Source organism: Musca domestica, unplaced genomic scaffold (genome assembly GCF_030504385.1).
Source record: "Musca domestica strain aabys unplaced genomic scaffold, Musca_domestica.polishedcontigs.V.1.1 141, whole genome shotgun sequence".
NCBI classification, from domain to species: Eukaryota; Metazoa; Arthropoda; class Insecta; order Diptera; family Muscidae; genus Musca; species Musca domestica.
Window position 1 is genome coordinate 1,514,973 of NW_026712194.1, and position 19,614 is coordinate 1,534,586.

A 19,614-nucleotide genomic window follows, 5' to 3' on the forward strand; every position below is an offset into this window, starting at 1 on the left:
TTTGCTCATGATAATTCATTGGAAATTGTATTATTTTCTTGCATAAACTAGTCAATGCGAATAAGCACTTGCTTTCCAAAGTCAATTGTGTGTATATTGTTTTTTTTTTTTTTTTTTTTTTTTGAAACATCATTTTTGGATATTTTTCCATTCTCTCCTGGATATTATTATACCCTGTACCATGGCTCAATAAGAAAGGTTGCTCAATTTCAAAGAAATTAGAAAAATGCAAATCTGTGCTGGAGTCTTATGGTGTCGAATAGATTTTAAATTTAAAAAATCAAAATAGAAAAACTTTATGACATTTTTAATTTTTTTCAATGAAATGAAATATATAATGTTGAATGGCGTATGTGCATTCAAACGAAAGTAAATTTTGTTTCTTCTCTCATCCGAGGTACCCTTTGGTAACTGGAAACAAAAGAGGCAATATTTGCAATATTTTGTATCGACAACAATTTTTTGACAAGTGACTCTCCAACCGCATTTAAAACAGAAAAATATATGTAAAATGTCAACATTTTTACAAAATGTTCAAAACATGAATGACCTAAATGAAAGACATAAAAGCCCAATAAGACAAAGTCTTACATCGTTCATGAATGAAAATTGTTAAATGAATGATAAAATATATCATTGGAGAAACAACTATAAGTTCTTCTATTATTATTAATGCTAATTTCATGTACTTTCGTACAAATTCCTATAAAAATCAACAAACCTAACATTTGAAAAAAAAAGGAATTATGTTACTATGAATTACGAATCATGTCGTATGAACCGGCACTGAGAACATAGCATAAGTCGAACAATCAACTATGAATAGTCGAGTACTCGGTTTTCACCCAAGTCCATAGTCGAGTTTGAGTTTCAGAACTTTGAGTACTCAAAGTCGATTATTCAATTAATCGGAGTCGACTTACCTATCCCTAATATCGTCTTAGAGATGTAACAAAGAACAAAGTGAAAAGGAGATTAGTGCTCTAATCGTGTAAATATTAGATGAAGTCTATGTTACTGGCTTAAAAGTTAGTTTTATGGAAAAAAAGAAAATTGTAATTTATTGTGTACGAAGAACAAGTGAAAGTGCTGCGTTTTTCTCTATTTCAAGTGCGAGTGTGTGATTCGACAATGCAAGAGCAGCTTGTTTTGCTTGTGTATGATACCAAAGCACAAACATACTCCCTCTTTCAATTTGTTATTTGTATGTGTTGGTAAATAAATGGAAGTGGACGCGGAGTGAACATTTTATGAATAAAATTTATCAACGTGCCGAACCTCTGAATACGTAACTTTGGAGTACAATGAATGGAGTACAACACTAAGTAAATGAGGTAAATGATAATATTGTTGATACTAAACAAATATATGGATCCTTATCATTATAATTCTATGCTAAGTATGTACTAACCTGTTATGTGGGGTTTGTACCCAATGTTTCGATAGAAAATAACATTTAAATACTCATATACTCAGCAACAAAACTGCCAGAGTTTGGTTCAGAAGTTTGCAGAAACTTCCAATCTCTGACGATACTTCGGTGCGGAAGTCAAATAAATATTACCGTGATGTTTTACTTTATCTTTTCTTCTTCCATTTTCACATATTATTGCTCGACCCGATATCGACAATTTAGGTATCAAATAAAAGCTTATGTTGGACATACCCCAGAGCAGTAATATTTAATGCTTGACTGACAACTCAAAATAAGAATCAGAGTTAGAAAAACTCCGACTCCTCTGAAACCGGGAACGATGTAAACACATATATGCTCTGTTCCAGAACCTGCAAGAATCTACTAGTTTTGCAATTTTTTTCGATATAAAATAAAAATCAGTTATCATTGTAAAAAGTTTTACATTTTTCCAGTTCTGGAACAGATTAATTATATATCTCTGGATCCAGCAAAGATACCACGCATTGTAACATTTTGGAAACGTCAATTTCGGCTAAAATTTGGTACCTATAGATTTTATGGACTCTCCAAATAGGCACTTTCCGACTTTTTGTGGGGTTTATAAAAAAATCCAAAAAAAACAATAATTTGATATAAAACTTCCAACCCGATTTGACATGTGATCATTTGTTGCAAAGGTATTTTTATATGATTTCAAAGGATATCAGCTTAATCGGTCCGGTTCTAAACCGAAATTTGGAGCCAAAAATCCGGATATCCAGGTCCCTTACTCAAAAAATCGAAGAGGTTTTCCTGAACTAGTGTTGTTCTATGTTCATTTTATCCGAAAATTTTGACATTTTCAATATATTTGAATATGTTTTTAATTTCAAAATCTACAGAATTTTATTTTTTTTTTATATTTTTAAAAGAAAACAATATTTACTTTTATTCGAATGTAACATTGTATATTTCAGTCCCTATTTTAATTTTTCATAAAAAATTTAAATTCATTAAATTTTCCTTTTCAGCTCTTATTTTGAATTTTCGTAAAAAAATTATTTCATTAAATTTTTCTATGTTGAATGTCATATTTATTTTTTCGGTTACTGCCCTCACTCAACACGATTAATTAATCTCTTTCAATTATTCAACTTTCCCGCTATGGTAAAATGTTTTGTTCGTCCGCATTACCCAAATACGCCGGGTCCATATATTAAATTCTAACTTTGTTAAAATTAATATTTTGTCACTCCACCTAGGTTATATTTTTCTATTGCAAACACTCACTTTTTTGTATTTTTCATTTCTTTTTTTCTCACACCAAAAAAGTAAATTGTTCAATTTTCAATGTTGAAATTGTTCAACTTTGAAATTTCGTGTACTCCACGTATTTCGTTTAAATCACATGTGTTTAAATTGCGTGGTGAAAAACGTCGACCGAGTACGTCGAATTTTAGATAACATTGTTTAGGTCTTAGGCCAATCTTTCGCAAAGTTATGTTCTGGTTCTACTGATGATGTCCTGCTGCCAATGCCGTTTTGCTATAGGGGTTCTGGTGTACGTGGTTTTGCCCTACAAATCTCTTTCTGCCACTATATTTACTCTTTCAAAACCAAAGATATATTATCTTCATCATACAAATAATGAAAGGTTTATTAAGCCACTTATTATTGTTTACGGCAAATTGGGTTTCTCCTGCCATTTTGCTCGAATTGTCTCACATACCAAACTAACTTTATGAGGCCTTTATAGCTGTGATTTAATCTTGGGTCTTCATAAAAAAGTATTACTGTTAGATTATAGATTCCAATAACCAAATTTGTTACTATAATTGCAATTTTCCTATGTAATTTGATCGTTTATCCTTTATTAAGCCTTTTACACTCTACTTGCTGTTGACTTACTGCTCGATCTACACTATGTTTATACAACGTTCAATGTTATACTTTTTGTTCATGATTTTCATATTTCCTGAAAATGTTTAAAATTCCATTAGATTTCTATTTTGCATTTTCAAATGTCATAATATATTTTTTCAATAAATGCTCCCTTATGTTAGGGATGTGACATTTGTTCTGTTCCAGTACCTGCAAGAATCTACTAGTTTTGTTATTTTCCTTGATATAATAAGGGGAAAATTTAATAGAAATAGCTGTATTTTTAACCAATCCGCTTCCTGGCCGAACTTATATAGGTCTATCTGAAAATTTCATTTTGTTGAATGGAATTGAATTGAATGGCGGGTCCTGAAGATTAAGAGTCGAAAATAGTTAAACTTTCGGATTTATCCTCAACATCTTTAGACGAGCCTACTAAAACGTTCCATGTTCTTAAATGAATTTGTTATGCGGGCTTATCGCAACCACCAACTATCTACGGCTTAATTTATTCCATTCCAAAATATAATAGATGTCGGTAGGAAGTCTCCATTATCTTAAGATGATTCTGCCATATTTATCCATGAGACGTCGCTCCAAACTTTTATGCATTTTAGGAAAGGTAAGATTTTCATGTAATGTCCATTTTCGACAATCCTCTTATCCACGTATATTTAACCGGTTTCAATTTTTTGTCCTATTTATAGTGAGAATTATGGCGCAATAACAAGGTGCTCCTGCAAATGTTAACAAGTAAGGAAAGGTCAAAAGTGGGGCGGGCGGGGCGACTATATGATACTCTACTCCACTATGCGTATTTTGTAGAGCTCCCGCAACAAAAAAGTTTATGTTGGGAATTTATGTGAAGTAGATCATACCAACTATGAACCTTATTTGAGTGCGTATCATGGCTTTAGAGTAGTCACAATTTGGGAACTATATCCAACCCTGAATCCATTTTCAACAAATTTGACGGAGACTTTTGTACACCAGCACCAAATAACATAGCTGTATAGTGCATGATATGACTTCGATAATAATTATATAAAAAAATGTTTATTGAATATACCAGACCTAGTTTCACCAATGGAAAAATTCGGTTGAATATGAAAAAATCTATCCAAATCACAAGATGTCATCTATATCGTTCCAGGCCACTCAATTCTAAAATGTTAAAAATAACAACAACTGTAGGATATTTGACAGTTAAAACCATATTGAAATTGAATAATCGCCCAAAATGTAGGTATAGTTACCATAAATATCTTCAACCGATTTCGGGTTAGTTGTGCACCAAATGGCCAATATCAGTCCAAATTACCTGAATTTTGGCAAATCCGAACGAATTCAGTCTAGAAGCAAAAACTTTAAATTTTGGTAAAAATCAGTTCAGATTTAGCTATAGCTTAACACTATGTCGTGTAGGGTATAAAAACCAGATGAAATGTCAAAATTTCTTTACGATTTTTGGCAATTTGTTTATCTTCTGTTCTGTGATTTCAATCACAATAATGCATTTTCACATTGAATTTGGTAGTCAGCTGCCTTGGCAGGGGCAACTTATACCATAGACTAATGAAAATAAAGACGAAGAAATGCTCTCACCGTTCATCTTCGACAAAATCGAATCACCAGAATTCATCTATATCGTTTCAGGTGTATGAGTGGAAATATTGAGGTCACTCAATTCTGAAAGGATAAACATAACAACAACTGCATGGTATAATTATTACAGGTAACAGCAATAGGTATACCCTTTTTTGATATAAAATTTCACTGCAGTTGTACTTAACAGAACGCCAAAGGCGATGGTTGCAAACTTTTTTTGCGGTTAAGGAATAGACACCACGTTAGATAATATATTCGTATATTTCATGTTTCCTAAAATTGCAAAATCTAGAATACGTTATGTATGTATGTTGTTTGGTTTCAACTTGAAAGTGATGTTGCCTTTTCCGCGATTTTCTAGCGATTGCTTGAAGTGTTGAGAGATTAGGACCAACATCTAACAACTATACATTAAGGGAAATGATGTGAAACCATTAAAATTAAATATTTTGAGAACTATTCTTACATTTACATTTTCGGACACATAACTCTGACACTTGTATTACGTACAAAAACGAATTTGTATGTGGTTGTTGTTACGATTGTTGTACAACAGCACTTGCTGTTACCTGTATTATTCTACCATGCAACAATTGTAGGATATTTGACAGATAAAATCTATTCCATAATAAGATATAGGTGTACATTACATGATGACTTCGAAAAATACGCCATTAATCCAGTGGAATTCTTGAAAAATATTGAAATGTGTTTTCGAAGCCGAATATGCCGGCTGCGTTAAACAGCATATTGACTATGCAAAAACGTGCTGAGACAAAGACAAATGAAGATCATAGACAAATGAAAATATAGACAACGAAAGACAAAACTAACTTTTCGTTACGATTATCATCGTAAAGATCGAATCAGCAAATGTCGTCAATGCATAGACAAATGAAGATATAGCCAAGGAAAAGTTAGTTTCGTCTTTTTTATCCAGGTGGCTCTCATCATGTTTTGCATAGTCAACATGCTGATTTACGCGTTCAACTCACTCGACTTCGAAAACACATTTTATCGTTTTTCAAGAATTATAAAGTGAAATTTCCAAATTTTTCGATGTCACCTCGTGTACTTTTCATATTTCTTTTATTATGGAACAATTTACAACTGACAAATATCCTGCAGAATTGAGTGACTTCAATATTCTCACTCAAACCCTGGAAACGATATAGACGACATCTGCTGATCCGATTTTTTTTTCGAAGATAAACGGAGAGAGCATTTCGTTGTCTATATTTTCATTTGTCTTTGGTCAATGTCGTTTAGGGGTATGAGCGAAAATATTGAAGTCACTCAAACCTAACATGTAAAGATATTAATCACTGTAAGATATTTATGAACTGTAAATTGTACATTGGAGTAGGAAAACTGTCTCATGCTTGCTGACATCGAAAAATATTAAATTAAACAATTGTAATTATTGAAAATTCGATTAAATTGATTTCGAATTTGAGTGAGTCGACCATGCAGACACACCTCACCGGGCAAAAACTGTTGTTGCGACATCTGTTAGCAATCGAAATTGAAAGCTTTCGTCGAATATATTATCATATTTCTATGCCCATTCAGCCAAGTCAACAGGGTTGCCATGTTAAAAAGTTATTGTTTTAAGAGGCTGGAATGCAAAGGCCAACTGAAATAACATCAAGAAAAGGTTTTTGGAGGCAAGCTTTATTTATTGGGGTTTTATTCACGACAATTCACATCACAGCAGCGCTCCCCTGCTGAAATGAGAACAATAAAAGTGGTTACAAGAAAATACGTCACAAGAAATGTCTAAATCTGAACTTACGACCTTATTTTGCAAATATTTTTTCTCGTTAATTTAGTTTTTTTTAAATATGCAAAAAAATTTAATTGGATCATTGATACACCAAAGCTTTTTGGAAATGGAAGATTAATTTCCAATTTAAATCAAAATAAGTATGGACATTTTGGCTTTGAGAATATTAAGGTTAATGATAAAATAACTCATATATTTTCCTCCCTAGTGGAAACCACACACAGGCTAAATAAAAATATTCAAGTTTATAAAGCAAAAAAACACAGTTTGAACATTCGACATTGCTGTGGCACATATAATGCAATTGAATACTACTATTATTCAATGTTTACAATCAGGGAAATTAAGATAAATAACTAATGCCGTCCGTTATGCCAAGAATGTTACAATTTCAAGAGATCTGGAAGTGTTTCATTTAAGGAAATTTAAAAATGTTACCTGCAGACTACTTTTAAACCTTCGTTTACAAATTTCTATAAAATTAAGATTGTAAAAACTATAAAATTTTATCTATGTAAAAATTTCAAAACAGTCTCAAAAATATAGGAATTTTTAAAATTTGCGTAATAGGGTTTTCAATATTAATTTAAAATATCAAAGCACACTTGATTATTAAATGATGCTAAGGCATTTACAATAATAAAAAATTAGTATTAAAAAATTGATAGTTATGGTATATTCATTTAGTTATAAACAATTAAAATAAAGATTTAAAATAGTCCGGTCGTGAATCTATTTTTACCGATTTGTAGGCTGCTTCCGTTTTCTTTCTTCGCCATGATAAAAAAAATCTGTAAACAGAGTTGTACGGATAATTGTCAATAATTATTTTCTTTATTATTGTTAAATTTAAACATGATTATACCCTCCACCTTGGAGAGGAGGGTATATTAACTTTGTCATTCCGTTTGTAACACTCCGAAATATTCATCGTAGACCCCATAAAGTATATATATTCATAATCAGCATAAAATTTTAAGTCAATTTAACGATGTCCGTCTGTCTGTTGAAATCACGATACAGCCCACATTATTTGACGTAGAGCGTCAAAATTTAGCAGAATATTTTGAATTGTATCTAGGATGGTTGGGATATATCGGTCCACGTTTTGGTATAGTTCCCATTTAACGGTACCTCCCGATATTGGGTATTTTGATGATTTTTGTCTAAAAATTGGTATTTGTGGGTCATAGTGGGTTCTAATGTTTCCTTTGCCCTAAGGTGAAGGGCATAAAAAGTTCGGCCCGGCCGAACTCAATGTTTTTTTTTACTTATTTTTAATTATTATATAATTAGAATTTCTATGCGAAGGTCATTTTTAAATTCTCTTAAGAATTTCTCTTTCATTATTGTACCCGGTGTTTAATCCCGTTTTCCTTTTACAATAAAATAATGGCAACAATGGGGAATCAAAAACATACTAACACATACGTGTGAGAACAATTCTTTTCTCTTGGTGCTCTCGAATATAGAGCGTAGCGTAAAGCTTTTTTGCCGACTGAAGTTATTGTGTGACTTTGATTTCAATGTGTACTGCGCTCAATAACCGTTGCTCCTTCGCGGTCATCCGACATCGTTGCTGGTTGTCGGGAGTTGCTTCTTATTTATTTAAAAGCTGTGTGTGTGTGTGTGTTAGAAGTTGAAAAACAGCTCATACAAGTTTTTGCTGAATGAAAAATATGTGAATTTAACATTAAAAATCAACTTGAACCAAATAAAGATAATAGAAAAACATTTAGCCGAGACAAGTAAATGAAATAAAAAAAAAAAAAAAAAACACCGCGACCATCTACTACTATGGCCAAGAAAATGCGTGCATTAATTGTGTATACGAAAAACATGGTAATTTCTAATAGGATATATATACGCCGTACTATGGTTTTTATTAGCCTAGCCCTACTACGGTGAACTGGGCGCATACTAAGAAAGTAGTTTTTGTTTCGAACAATATATTTGTATGTATTTAAAAAGTTTTTCATTAATCGCAATTCTATACATTTCCGTACTTTCTTTCGGTATCTAAGAGAGATTTATTACTTGAAGAGAACGGAGGCATACCTCATAGAAATTCATGTTGGAGCTGTTGTTGGCTGATGCGGCAGGGCGACATACACCAGTTGTGATGGCATGTAACTGATTTGTGTGCGTGGTACACATTCGTGTTAAATGAACTCTTAAAAGATTTGAATGTGGAACGATTTTAGTTGTTTATGTAGGTAGGCCCTCCTAGTTTTCATTAAATGTCAGTCAACTTTAAATGCGTTAAAGTTGGAAATGCATTCTTCTGTTTGGATGGAACAGATTAAAAAGAATATTAATATATATATATATATATATATATATATATATATATATATATATATATATATATATATATATATATATATATATATATATATATATATATATATACATATATATATATATACATATATGTCATTCCCGAATTTGAGTTTTATTGCATTAAATAAATATATTATTAAAAATTTCCTATTGCCGAAGTTGAGGTTTATTGCATTGTAAGAGCACTATTCATTGGGCAGGGTAGAACAAATGACCGGATTCCAATGTATTCGTTATTTCTGGAGGAATACTTCTCCAAGTGTAGTATGTGTATAAATGGATAGCCAATGGAGTTATCCCTTTGAAAGCATTTACCCAGGAATAGCCATATACCTCGAAATCTGGTCAAACTTCTTATCCTTTTTAAAATGTGTACTGGGTAAGTGCGCCAGTAGTCGGCACTTTTAGGATTTTCAATCTTTCAACATTCTGAGTGAAACCTTTCAATTGCAGAAATGTAAAGTTGTTCAGATTCCAAATTTAGTTTAGTTTTCGAAATAATAAACAAAAATTGGATTTGTTTTTATTAAATTGGCAAAATTTGCAATTTTACTAAAATAGTGGTTTTTTGCCAGTAGTCGGCACCATTTTCCAATGCTCGGCATGTCTATTTGCCAGTAGTCGGCATATTGTATTTCAGTAAAGAAGATATTATTTTGTATATTCTTTTTATTTTAAATAGTATAAAACAATTCTATATCACTAATTCACAGTTTGATCCAGAATTTAAAAAAAAAATTTTGCATTTAAATAGTGTTTTATTTAATTAGGCTTTTAAGCTAGGTACTGTTTTTAATTCATTTTGTTTTAACTTGAACTAAAGCATAATGAATAAAATCAGGTAATTCATAAGTGCATAGTTGTCAGTCTTCACTAAGGAGTTTTTTTAATTGATGTTTAACTTATTAATTTTAACATGCTTCGCATATAAACAATAGTTCAACGATTTCATCATATCGACGAGGTATCACATCCTAAGTTTCTTTCCTCTTTTTGCCGTATATTTATGAATTGATCTTTTTCCTTTAGACTGCCAACATTTTTTTAAAAAATGCACCCGCTTATCCAAAACGTCAAATAGCTGGTTTAAAAAACCTAGAAAAAGTTTAGAAAAGTTTGTCAAAAAGCACAAATAACGGCAAGTGCCGACTCAAAACTATTTTTTTATTTGAGTAGTTTTTGGATTATTTTTTTATACTTTTCTAAAATTTTGGTGAAATTGGTCAAAAATGATATTTTTCTATTTTTTTAAGTTATAAAATGATCTTTGGACTGTTATTTACCATTATAAAATACATCTGATTCCAAATGCATTAAATATAGTGTACTTACATCGATTACTAAATTGACCACAACACTATCGAATGTGTTGGAAGACACTCACTGACAAAAACCGTTATTCTCTCGTAATAAATGATCGAAGCTCCTTGTTTTTTTTTACAGAAAGAGAGCAAAGAACATAGTTGACGTTTTTTTGCAATTATGTCATAATTTGGTCAATTCTATTCTTAGATATATAAGTTTAAATTTCAAAACTGCCGACTACTGGGACATGCTGAACTTAGGCCACTTACCCTATATGGTAATCTTCATAAGCTTTTCATGCGGGTACCCATGTTGAAATGGAAGAATTTAAAGGGGAAGCATAGTAGCAAATAGGATTAACTTTTCCTTCAGAGAGATCAAATTCCACGGAATCTGAATAGTACTTTTCAAAAGGTTTCCATTGTTTCCCGTATTGGAGCGGAGGAATTGTAATGAAAAGCACAGTGGGTTATTAGGTGTGTATAGACTGATAGTTCATATTAAATATTCTTTTAGTTTATATAAAAAAACATTTTGTGTAGCTTTATTAATGCTAACAGCAGGGCTATGTTAACTGTTGTCAAATGTTACAATTTAAAATTTATTGAATGTTAAAAAATCATCCTTATTAATTTAGGTTTAAGTTTTAATATAATATAATTCTTTAGACTTTCTTAGAACTTTCCAACAATAAAGAATATTTAATCAAAAACTTCTTTCAAACATTTAAATTTTTTTCTTCGTGTACATCAATGTCTAAGTTTTGATAGTACACTCCACAACAGCTCTCCGCTATTTGTTATAGTTCAATAAGAAATGAAATTTGAAAAACGATTTCTTTAATTTATTTTAAAGTCCTGATGCACATTGTCCAAATGCACATCCAAATTGATAAAATCAAATAAAAATAAAATTAAAAAATACTAATCCAAATTTTTTTCAATAAAGCGTCATTTACGGGATAGCAGCAATTTTTTAATTTACAATTTACAAAAGAATCCTGTATACATTGGTGGTAGCTGCGATCATGCATCGTTCACTGAAGCCACATACACAAGCTAAAAAGATTACGAAAGTCGCTCCACCAGCTCTTCCAGGAGATCCTATTCATACAAATTCAGCATTCCAACAACAAGTCGGACTATATCGTTTAGCAGGAAGTGCACCTAATGCTGCTTGTAAAGTGCAATTGGAGGATGGCATTATAATGAGTAGTATGGTGTCCTCGCCATCGCTCGAGGAAGGCGGCTTCAATTTGCCTCGGGAACCGACAGTAGCATTACGAATAAAAGGTGAGCTAATTTTGTTCCACTAGCATTCCAATAATTTGTTTTTTTTTTCTTACAGACGAAATTGGAGAATATTCAACCGCTATGTCATCTTCGGGGTCTTCACAAACAGCCACACCCAATACTACGGGTGCTAAAGGTGTACAGCCTTTGGTTAACACAAATCCCTTAATATCCGGTGTCCCACCAGTATTCTGTGCTACTTTGCGAGAACCGTTAACACACAAAGCGGCCGTTTATTACCACCAGCAGCTGGCTCTGCAAGAGGACCAGGGAATAGATCTAACACAATCGCCGGGTCGAGATTCTCCTGGCTCTTCATCGGGTTCAGCAGGTTCTGGATCGCGCCATTCAACAGCTAGCCTAGATTCAGGTCGAGCATCGTCATATTTGACAGGAGCTTCTGTAGCAGGTTCGACACGTAGTAGTAGTGGAGGGGGAGCACTCTCGTCCCCACGATGTAGCTCATTAAGTTCTTGTTCGATTGGTTCTATGGACCGACAACGTAACGAAGAGTTGATTGTAGATTGGCTAATGGAAATGAAATACGAAGAGTATGCACAACTGTTCATTACGGCTGGTTATGATTTGCCGACAATTGCTCGTATGACTCCGGAGGATTTGACTGCCATTGGTATTAAGAACCCGCATCATCGTGAGCGTATCAAACAGCGAATCGATAAACTGCAAGTTTTGGATAACTTACCACATTTCGTCCCGGTGAGTTAATTCGGTGAATTTGTAAAAAAATGCCGCTTTATAAACGGTGTTTGTCGTAAAATAAACTGATTCAACTATTAATATTCTTAGGGTTCTATCGAAGAATGGCTACAACTACTCCGCTTGGAGGAGTACTTACAGCCTTTATTGGATCAAAATTATAAAACTGTCCGGGAAGTTACTCAAGTTACATGGGAAGATTTAGAAGATATTGGCATTGTTAAGCTCGGACATCAAAAGAAAATTTTGCTTGCAATAAAACGTGTAAAGGATATAATAAGCGGAAAATGGAATCCCGGTGGATCAAACATCTATAACCAACAAGTAATTACATTTTTTTGTTTTTTTTTAAATTTTTTTCTGTTTATATATTTGTGTTCATTTCATTAAATAATTTTAGTTCAATTTTATTTTTTTTTTAATATATTTTGTTTTTGTTCATTTATTTAGATTTGTGCCAAACCTTGGCAGCATTTACCACCCACCCCTACTTATTTACCCACCGTCCGTGTTTCATGGGACGATTCTAAAGTTTACGCCAATGCTTCTGCATTGCCATACACACATTCCTGCTTTAGCAATAGTGAAGAGTGTTGCAATGACAATGATATTGTATTAATAAAGGTAATTAAATGTATCTTAGTGTGTTTATTTCGATACACATCAAACATTCGTGTAAAGGAATTAATGCAATATGTCATTGAAGAATATCGTAAATAAGGCAGGGTAAATCTGGAAGTTTTTAACAACTGTTACTTTTTATATCCTCATTATTCAATGAAAATTATAGACCAAAAAGAATTTGTATAAAACGCATATAGTTTCATTAATTTGTACTTTGCTCGAGCCAGTTTCGTTTATTTGCCCTTTGCTCGAACCACTTCTCACAAAACAAGAACTTTCGTTCAACGCCGAGAAACGGAAGAATGCTTTCAGTATTTTGATATGTATATAGTATTTTGTTTTCCATTTTTATTGCTTACGATAAATGTGAATCTGTTTTTTTATTTATTTAATTTTTTTTTTTTTTTGGTTTTGATATGTGTATGGTATATTGTATTTTATCTTTAAATTTTTTAACGTCTTCATTAAAAAAGTTTGAATAATAGAAATCCATATGTTTGGTCAGGTTCGTCAACCGCGTGGTAAAAGTCTAGAATCTCTTGAAGACATACATGATAACAGCACTCGAAGCCATTTGACATTCAGTCATTACACAACCACGGATTATGGTCATTTTGCACACCCATCCCAAATTCAGCAACAGCAAGCACTGCAGCAGCATCCACAACATCATTTGCAGCAAGTTTCTTTGGTAGGAGGCGCGGGATCAACGGTAGGTGGCCTTCATCGAATCTTAAGCAATCCAAACACAATGGTAATTAAAATTGCCATATCAATTATTGTGTTAATGTGTATTTTGTATTTAGAATTGGCGCCGTTCTTATGATGACGGTGACATAACACCTACAAATGATGCTGCTACCCGTGAACTCATGTATGAAGACGGCGGTGGTACGTTGCCCCGACAACAGCGTGGTATCCTTCAGCGTGCTGTTTTAAATACCATGCCTCCCCTGGAACATCACCACTATATGAATGCTGCTGCGGCAGAATATGTGTGCAATGCTGCTGGGCTAGTTGGCCCAAGTGCAAATGTTCCAACTGGAAATGTATCATCTGCTAAAGTAATAGAGAGCTCAAATTTAAACAATGTAAGTTGAATGTTGATGAACATGATTTTTAAATCATTTTTTTAAGCTATCGTCTTTCGTTCGTTTATATTTAGCATTATATATCGGGCAGCCCAATGACCGGCAAAAAAATAGCTCCCGAACCTCCAAGACGTCACTGTAGTATGCGCAACTCATGTACAATAAGTCAAGATGCATCGCATTTAAATGCAGTTTCGAACACTGCTGGTCATGGTCTTACGACAAACATGTATTATGGATCTATGGGAGCACCGAACTCAGCATCAAATATTCATTCTCATTCTGCATATTTGCAACAACAAGCATCTCAACCAATTTATGCAAATTATGCAACAATACAGCAAACTACAGCAGAAATTCATTGCGAAAAAACACATGATAATAAGGTAGGTTAATATTTTTTTTATAGTCGGGAACCAACTGTTTTATATAACCGATGTCGCCTTTTCTAGTCCAACTCTAGTATAGACTCAATTGACACAATACCATTTGCGAATGAAAATACTGGCACTATAAAGCAGCGTTTACTAAATAGACAAGAACTTACTGCAAATGCATCCAATACTGTATCACAGCCAACTCCTAGTAGCCACTTGCACTCTTCTTCATCATCATCGTCATCGTCCTCCACAAACACTATAGGTAATATAACCCATTCATTCCACTCTTTGAAATCGTCGTCCTCTCTACATGAGGCATCATTGATAAGAAGTGATAGCATCGGTAGTACAGCCAGTGGAGGCAGTGTTGGCCTTACCCTTCTCCGATCGCCAACTTTGCAGTATGCCCCGAGTCAAGCCGATAGTGTACCGTCGCTTGCAGTAGTGGAAAATTTCAATGCCAACGAAATCAGTGCGGGTAGTCCTGTAGAAGCAAGTGCCATAACAAACTCTAGTGCCTGTGGCAGTGATGCTAAAAATATTTCGTCCTCAACATCAAAAGGTTCGAAAGTTTCTGTGAATGTACTTAACGATATCGGCAATATGTTGGCAAATCTTACTGATGAGTTAGATGCCATGCTGGAGGAAGAGAAACGAGTTGGTCTAAATACCGATAGTGAATAGATGTAATCAAATGGCAATCAAATCCTCTAATATTCAATGAAAGGCAGGTGATTTTCCCATATAATAACCATTTCGCTTGAATATCGGGGTATAAGACATCGTCCGCCACATAAATAATACATTTGTATGTAGCGCTAGATTAGCATTAGGAAAATCGGGAGTCTGGTTTTAACAATTCAATAATCTATTATGGGTGCTATCTCCAATTTGCTAAGGCTCGGCCGAATCAAAAAAAAAAAAAATATATATACGATAAATTTATAAAATTTAGGTAATAAAACTAAATGGATAAGAGTTGGTATGGATCGTATTAATCCATCCAAGCAATAAAAAAGAAACGTAAATCGGATGTTCCCCTTAATTTAATCTGTTTTCCATGCAATACTTAAAAATTTTCGGAGAAGAAGAAGCGTAGAAATCACAATCTTTACAAATGTTCATCAATTTTTTAATTGACTTGCAACCTGTGTCATTACTCATTTTTAAGATATACATTTAGGCATATACTTAAAAGGATATATAAAGTAATAAATAAGCAAATTCCAAAGTCCTCCAAAAAATTAGAATGCCCGGAATCATAAATCGCGACAATATTTTTTTTTAATTTGTAATTTTTAATTTACTAGCCCGTAGGACCATGGATGGTTCCAAAAACTTCTATAAACGACTACTCTATGTTTAATAATAATTTAATATTGCAACATTTTTACTTTCAGTTTATAACTTTTTAAGAAGGACAATGAATAACTTCTTTTTGATATTCAATAGCTAAGACATTTTCAACCCCTTTTTTATTCCCAATATGGCATCATTGTAACAAACTTAATAACAGTCCGCTTATATCCTATTTTATCAATTGAACGTTTGAGATCAAACGATCTATGTATAACAAATGACTATAATTTGATATCCCTTGCTCAGATTATATATATTTTTTTGAAACAGAGCCAGCATTTTCCCAATTGTAACAAGAACTTGTAGTAGCAGTATTCTTATCAAAATTCTTGGGTAAGCTAATATTCGCATTTATATTATCGCCACCACCGTATATACTAACATATTTGTACTTAATATGTCCGATGATGTGTTGAAAATGTTTATTTAAACTCTTATGCATTTGTTCTTATTGCAGAAATTTTGTAAAATGCATATATACTGGGGAAGGCCTTTTCCATTTCGATCTTATTAAATATGAATGTTAACATTAAGAATGAATAAATGAAAACTATTTCCACTTAGTAACAAAAATTAAGCTTTTTAAAAGTATACTTTTTTGTACGATAAAAAATGCAAAAGCAAAATAAAAATATGTTAACAAAAGCATATTTTGAAAAATAATATGTTTAATAAAACACATGTTATGTGACATAAACGTGTGTTCAGTAACGTAAAAACTAGCATATATATACATATATAACATTTATACTTGCATTATAAAAATTATAAAGGTCGAAGAGAAATATGACATAATTAAAAATTATTTATATTAGTCCACTAATAGAAGGACATAACTCAAATTTTACATTATTATTTGAAATCCTTATAGCACATTTTCAACACTGTTGAATTTAACTGAACCTACATTAAAAAAATAGTTAAAATGTAGGATAAGGTAGTGTGCCGTGGTATCTTAGAATATTTTGTTTATGTTAAGGACCTACTCAAATTTATAAATTGTGTTGTCTATCCATTCCAAATTTGTTTATTAATGTATATTTTCCGAAATATATTAATAAAAATCACTATAATGAAAACATATGTTTCATTTTGTATGTATTTATTTGTCGTTTTGAAAACGTCTGGCAGAATTTTATGGTACCTCAAAAGAAAAGCAGAGAGATGTGAAAAGATATTTTCTTAGTTGTTATTGTTACCGGGTCTTAAGTTGATTAATATGATGGAGGAGGATTTTGCATATTATTATAGTGTTCAACCTATCGCTTCTCAAAGCTTCGTGACAAATTGTTGTCATGTGTGATAATAATTTAGAGATTGCAGATAATGCCTTCCTTAATTTGATATTTTCCTATAAAATTGTAAACTGCTCCAGAAAATATTGGTAGAGGTATTTATCATGTATATTTTAGATGTGTAGCTAGTAGACGTAGTTTGCTTTCTCGCTTGCGGACGACGTTGATTTGTGCTGCTATATTTATTACAGAACGCTATAAAATCTAGTATGTTTTTAGACTGAACATCCTGTCCGATAATGGTTTAAGTCTTAATTCGAATAAAATTAAGGCAATGTATTTTGGAAGTATACCCGATGGTTTGATATCTGTAAAAGCTTTACAGATGTTTTCTTAGTTGTTATTGTTACCGGGTCTTAAGTTGATTAATATGATGGAGGAGGATTTTGCATATTATTATAGTGTTCAACCTATCGCTTCTCAAAGCTTCGTGACAAATTGTTGTCATGTGTGATAATAATTTAGAGATTGCAGATAATGCCTTCCTTAATTTGATATTTTCCTATAAAATTGTAAACTGCTCCAGAAAATATTGGTAGAGGTATTTATCATGTATATTTTAGATGTGTAGCTAGTAGACGTTGTTTGCTTTCTCGCTTGCGGACGACGTTGATTTGTGCTGCTATATTTATTACAGAACGCTATAAAATCTAGTATGTTTTTAGACTGAACATCCTGTCCGATAATGGTTTAAGTCTTAATTCGAATAAAATTAAGGCAATGTATTTTGGAAGTATACCCGATGGTTTGATATCTGTAAAAGCTTTACAGATGTTGTAAGTAAGATGAACTATGTGAGTGTACTAACTGATATAAATTGGTCGTTCAAGTTGCATTTTAATTTATTATATTCAAGGTTAACATCACTTAAAAAATTTTACATTTGGGAATTGTTCTCTCCGTGTTAACCGTATGCTGATAGCGCCTAATTTATTGCATTTCCCTGAAGTTGTAGTTGTTGGTGTGGTAAATCGTTAAGTTGAAGTCAGCATGTATCATTGTATATTGTAGTTTTTGTACTTTTGTTATTATTTTTTCTTTAATTTTTCACGTTTCTGTATGATATATAAGTTGCAGTTTCCGCCCCGTTGCCATTAAATTATTTATTTTACCCAGTATTTCCCTTTTATGACAAAATTAACACAATTGCAATTTTTTACTAGTGTTATCAACTATTGTTTTGTCGTCCTTATAAGAAGAACACAAAGATTGTAGTTGTTAATGTATCGACAAAAATGTTCAATATTGGATTTGCCTTGCATTTTGTATGCAGTTTTAGTTTTAAAATATTTGAAACTTGAACGCTTTTGAAAGTTTATCGACAGTTTGTCCAAATTTCTGCAGAATAGCAGCATCGTAACTGCAAACAACAAAAGCTAGTTATTAAATAAACAACAACAAGGGTAGTTAAATGTTACAGAATATGCATAATGGTTTTAAAGTTCGCAAATCAATTTTAGATATTTTTCTATAACGTTACCCAAAATTCGACGTAGCGTACATAAATATTCAACTCCAACTTCTCGTCTGTAGTTGGTGAGAAGGCGTTTGATGTGAGAGTTGCGAGATTGTGGAATCAGCTTCCTCTGACCCTGCGTAATTTTACCTGTTCTTTTGATATGTACAAGAAGAGGTGTTTTGAATATTTGTCTGTTCATTGAGTTTCTGGTTGCGGGTTATTTTTTGTTATTTCTTTTTAGTTATTTGCTGGGGGGGCCATTTTTATGGTTGTTTATTTTCCATGTAGTACATAATTTTATTGTTTTTTTTCTCTTTTTAAGGATTTTTTTTGCTATACTTGCGGTAGCTACATTCGCTCGGTTGGAAACGAGTGATGATTAGCGCTTAAGTGTATTGATGTGTCATGTCTTTTTCCTCTCTACCTTGCTAAACTGTTGTTCAGCTTGGTAGAGGAGTTGTATCTAATTACTAAATTGCTACTAAATTTAAATTATTGTTCTTTTTTTTTGTATATATATTACTATTCGTTGATAATTTTTGTTATTTATTTAGTTTTTTTTAGATTGATTTGGTTATGGGCTGTTTTTATACTGTTATATGATAATATAAGATTTTGGCCATGTTGGCTTATTTATATTGAATTGTATGAAATAAAGGAAATGAAATGAAAACTCCCAACTATAGTAAAATGTTACTACAGGTTCATATCTTAAGATCTACTGACTTATAACATTGTAAAAATTGATAGTTTTAAAAATTATACAATTGTTATATTTTTTTCAATTCCAAACATTTACATTTTTTGTATCATTCATCTCATCATATCATTCACACAAGAAAATAACCGATTCAATTGTCAAAGTTCTAAATGTTCAACTTTAAAATTTTGTACGCCCGACGTATTTGGATAACGACACTGCTCTTTAGAACAATTTCGAATGGCTTAATTTCAACAGTAATACAACGCAGGCAACACAGACAGTCAATTGTTTTTGAAAGTTGAAATCAACCGTTTCCATGAGATTGAATGCACGTTTAAAATAATATTAAATTTTTTTTAAGCGTTGAAAGGAAAT

At 32.3% G+C, this 19,614-nt stretch overlaps 1 protein-coding gene across 6 annotated transcripts; it reads left to right on the top strand.

The window, feature by feature from the left end:
• Window positions 1-917: 917 nt before the first annotated feature.
• LOC101887572 (uncharacterized) lies at window positions 918-16,865 on the top strand. 6 transcript variants are annotated; one of them, XM_011293586.3, is made up of 10 exons: window positions 920-1,334; window positions 11,268-11,611; window positions 11,667-12,328; window positions 12,419-12,652; window positions 12,779-12,952; window positions 13,458-13,706; window positions 13,759-14,043; window positions 14,118-14,429; window positions 14,496-15,150; window positions 16,240-16,865. In XM_011293586.3, the coding sequence occupies exons 2-9, from the start codon at window positions 11,347-11,349 to the stop codon at window positions 15,105-15,107; spliced, it is 2,793 nt and encodes a 930-aa protein (XP_011291888.2). In that variant the 5' UTR covers window positions 920-1,334; window positions 11,268-11,346; the 3' UTR covers window positions 15,108-15,150; window positions 16,240-16,865. The 6 variants fall into 6 exon arrangements, with proteins under 6 accessions (XP_058975326.1, XP_005182056.2, XP_011291888.2 ...); XM_059119343.1 differs by lacking the exon at window positions 14,496-15,150 and having other exon boundaries at window positions 918-1,334; XM_005181996.4 differs by having other exon boundaries at window positions 14,496-16,865.
• Window positions 16,866-19,614: the final 2,749 nt, after the last annotated feature.

What these genes read in the sequence shown, in the direction of transcription:
- LOC101887572 (XM_005181996.4), top strand. Translation starts at nt 11,347, where the DNA reads ATGCATCGTTCACTGAAGCCACATACACAAGCTAAAAAGATTACGAAA. An exon ending in ATGATATTGTATTAATAAAG is followed by an intron (nt 12,953 to 13,457) that starts GTAATTAAATGT and finishes ATGTTTGGTCAG; the next exon opens with GTTCGTCAACCGCGTGGTAA. An exon ending in TAAGCAATCCAAACACAATG is followed by an intron (nt 13,707 to 13,758) that starts GTAATTAAAATT and finishes TTTTGTATTTAG; the next exon opens with AATTGGCGCCGTTCTTATGA.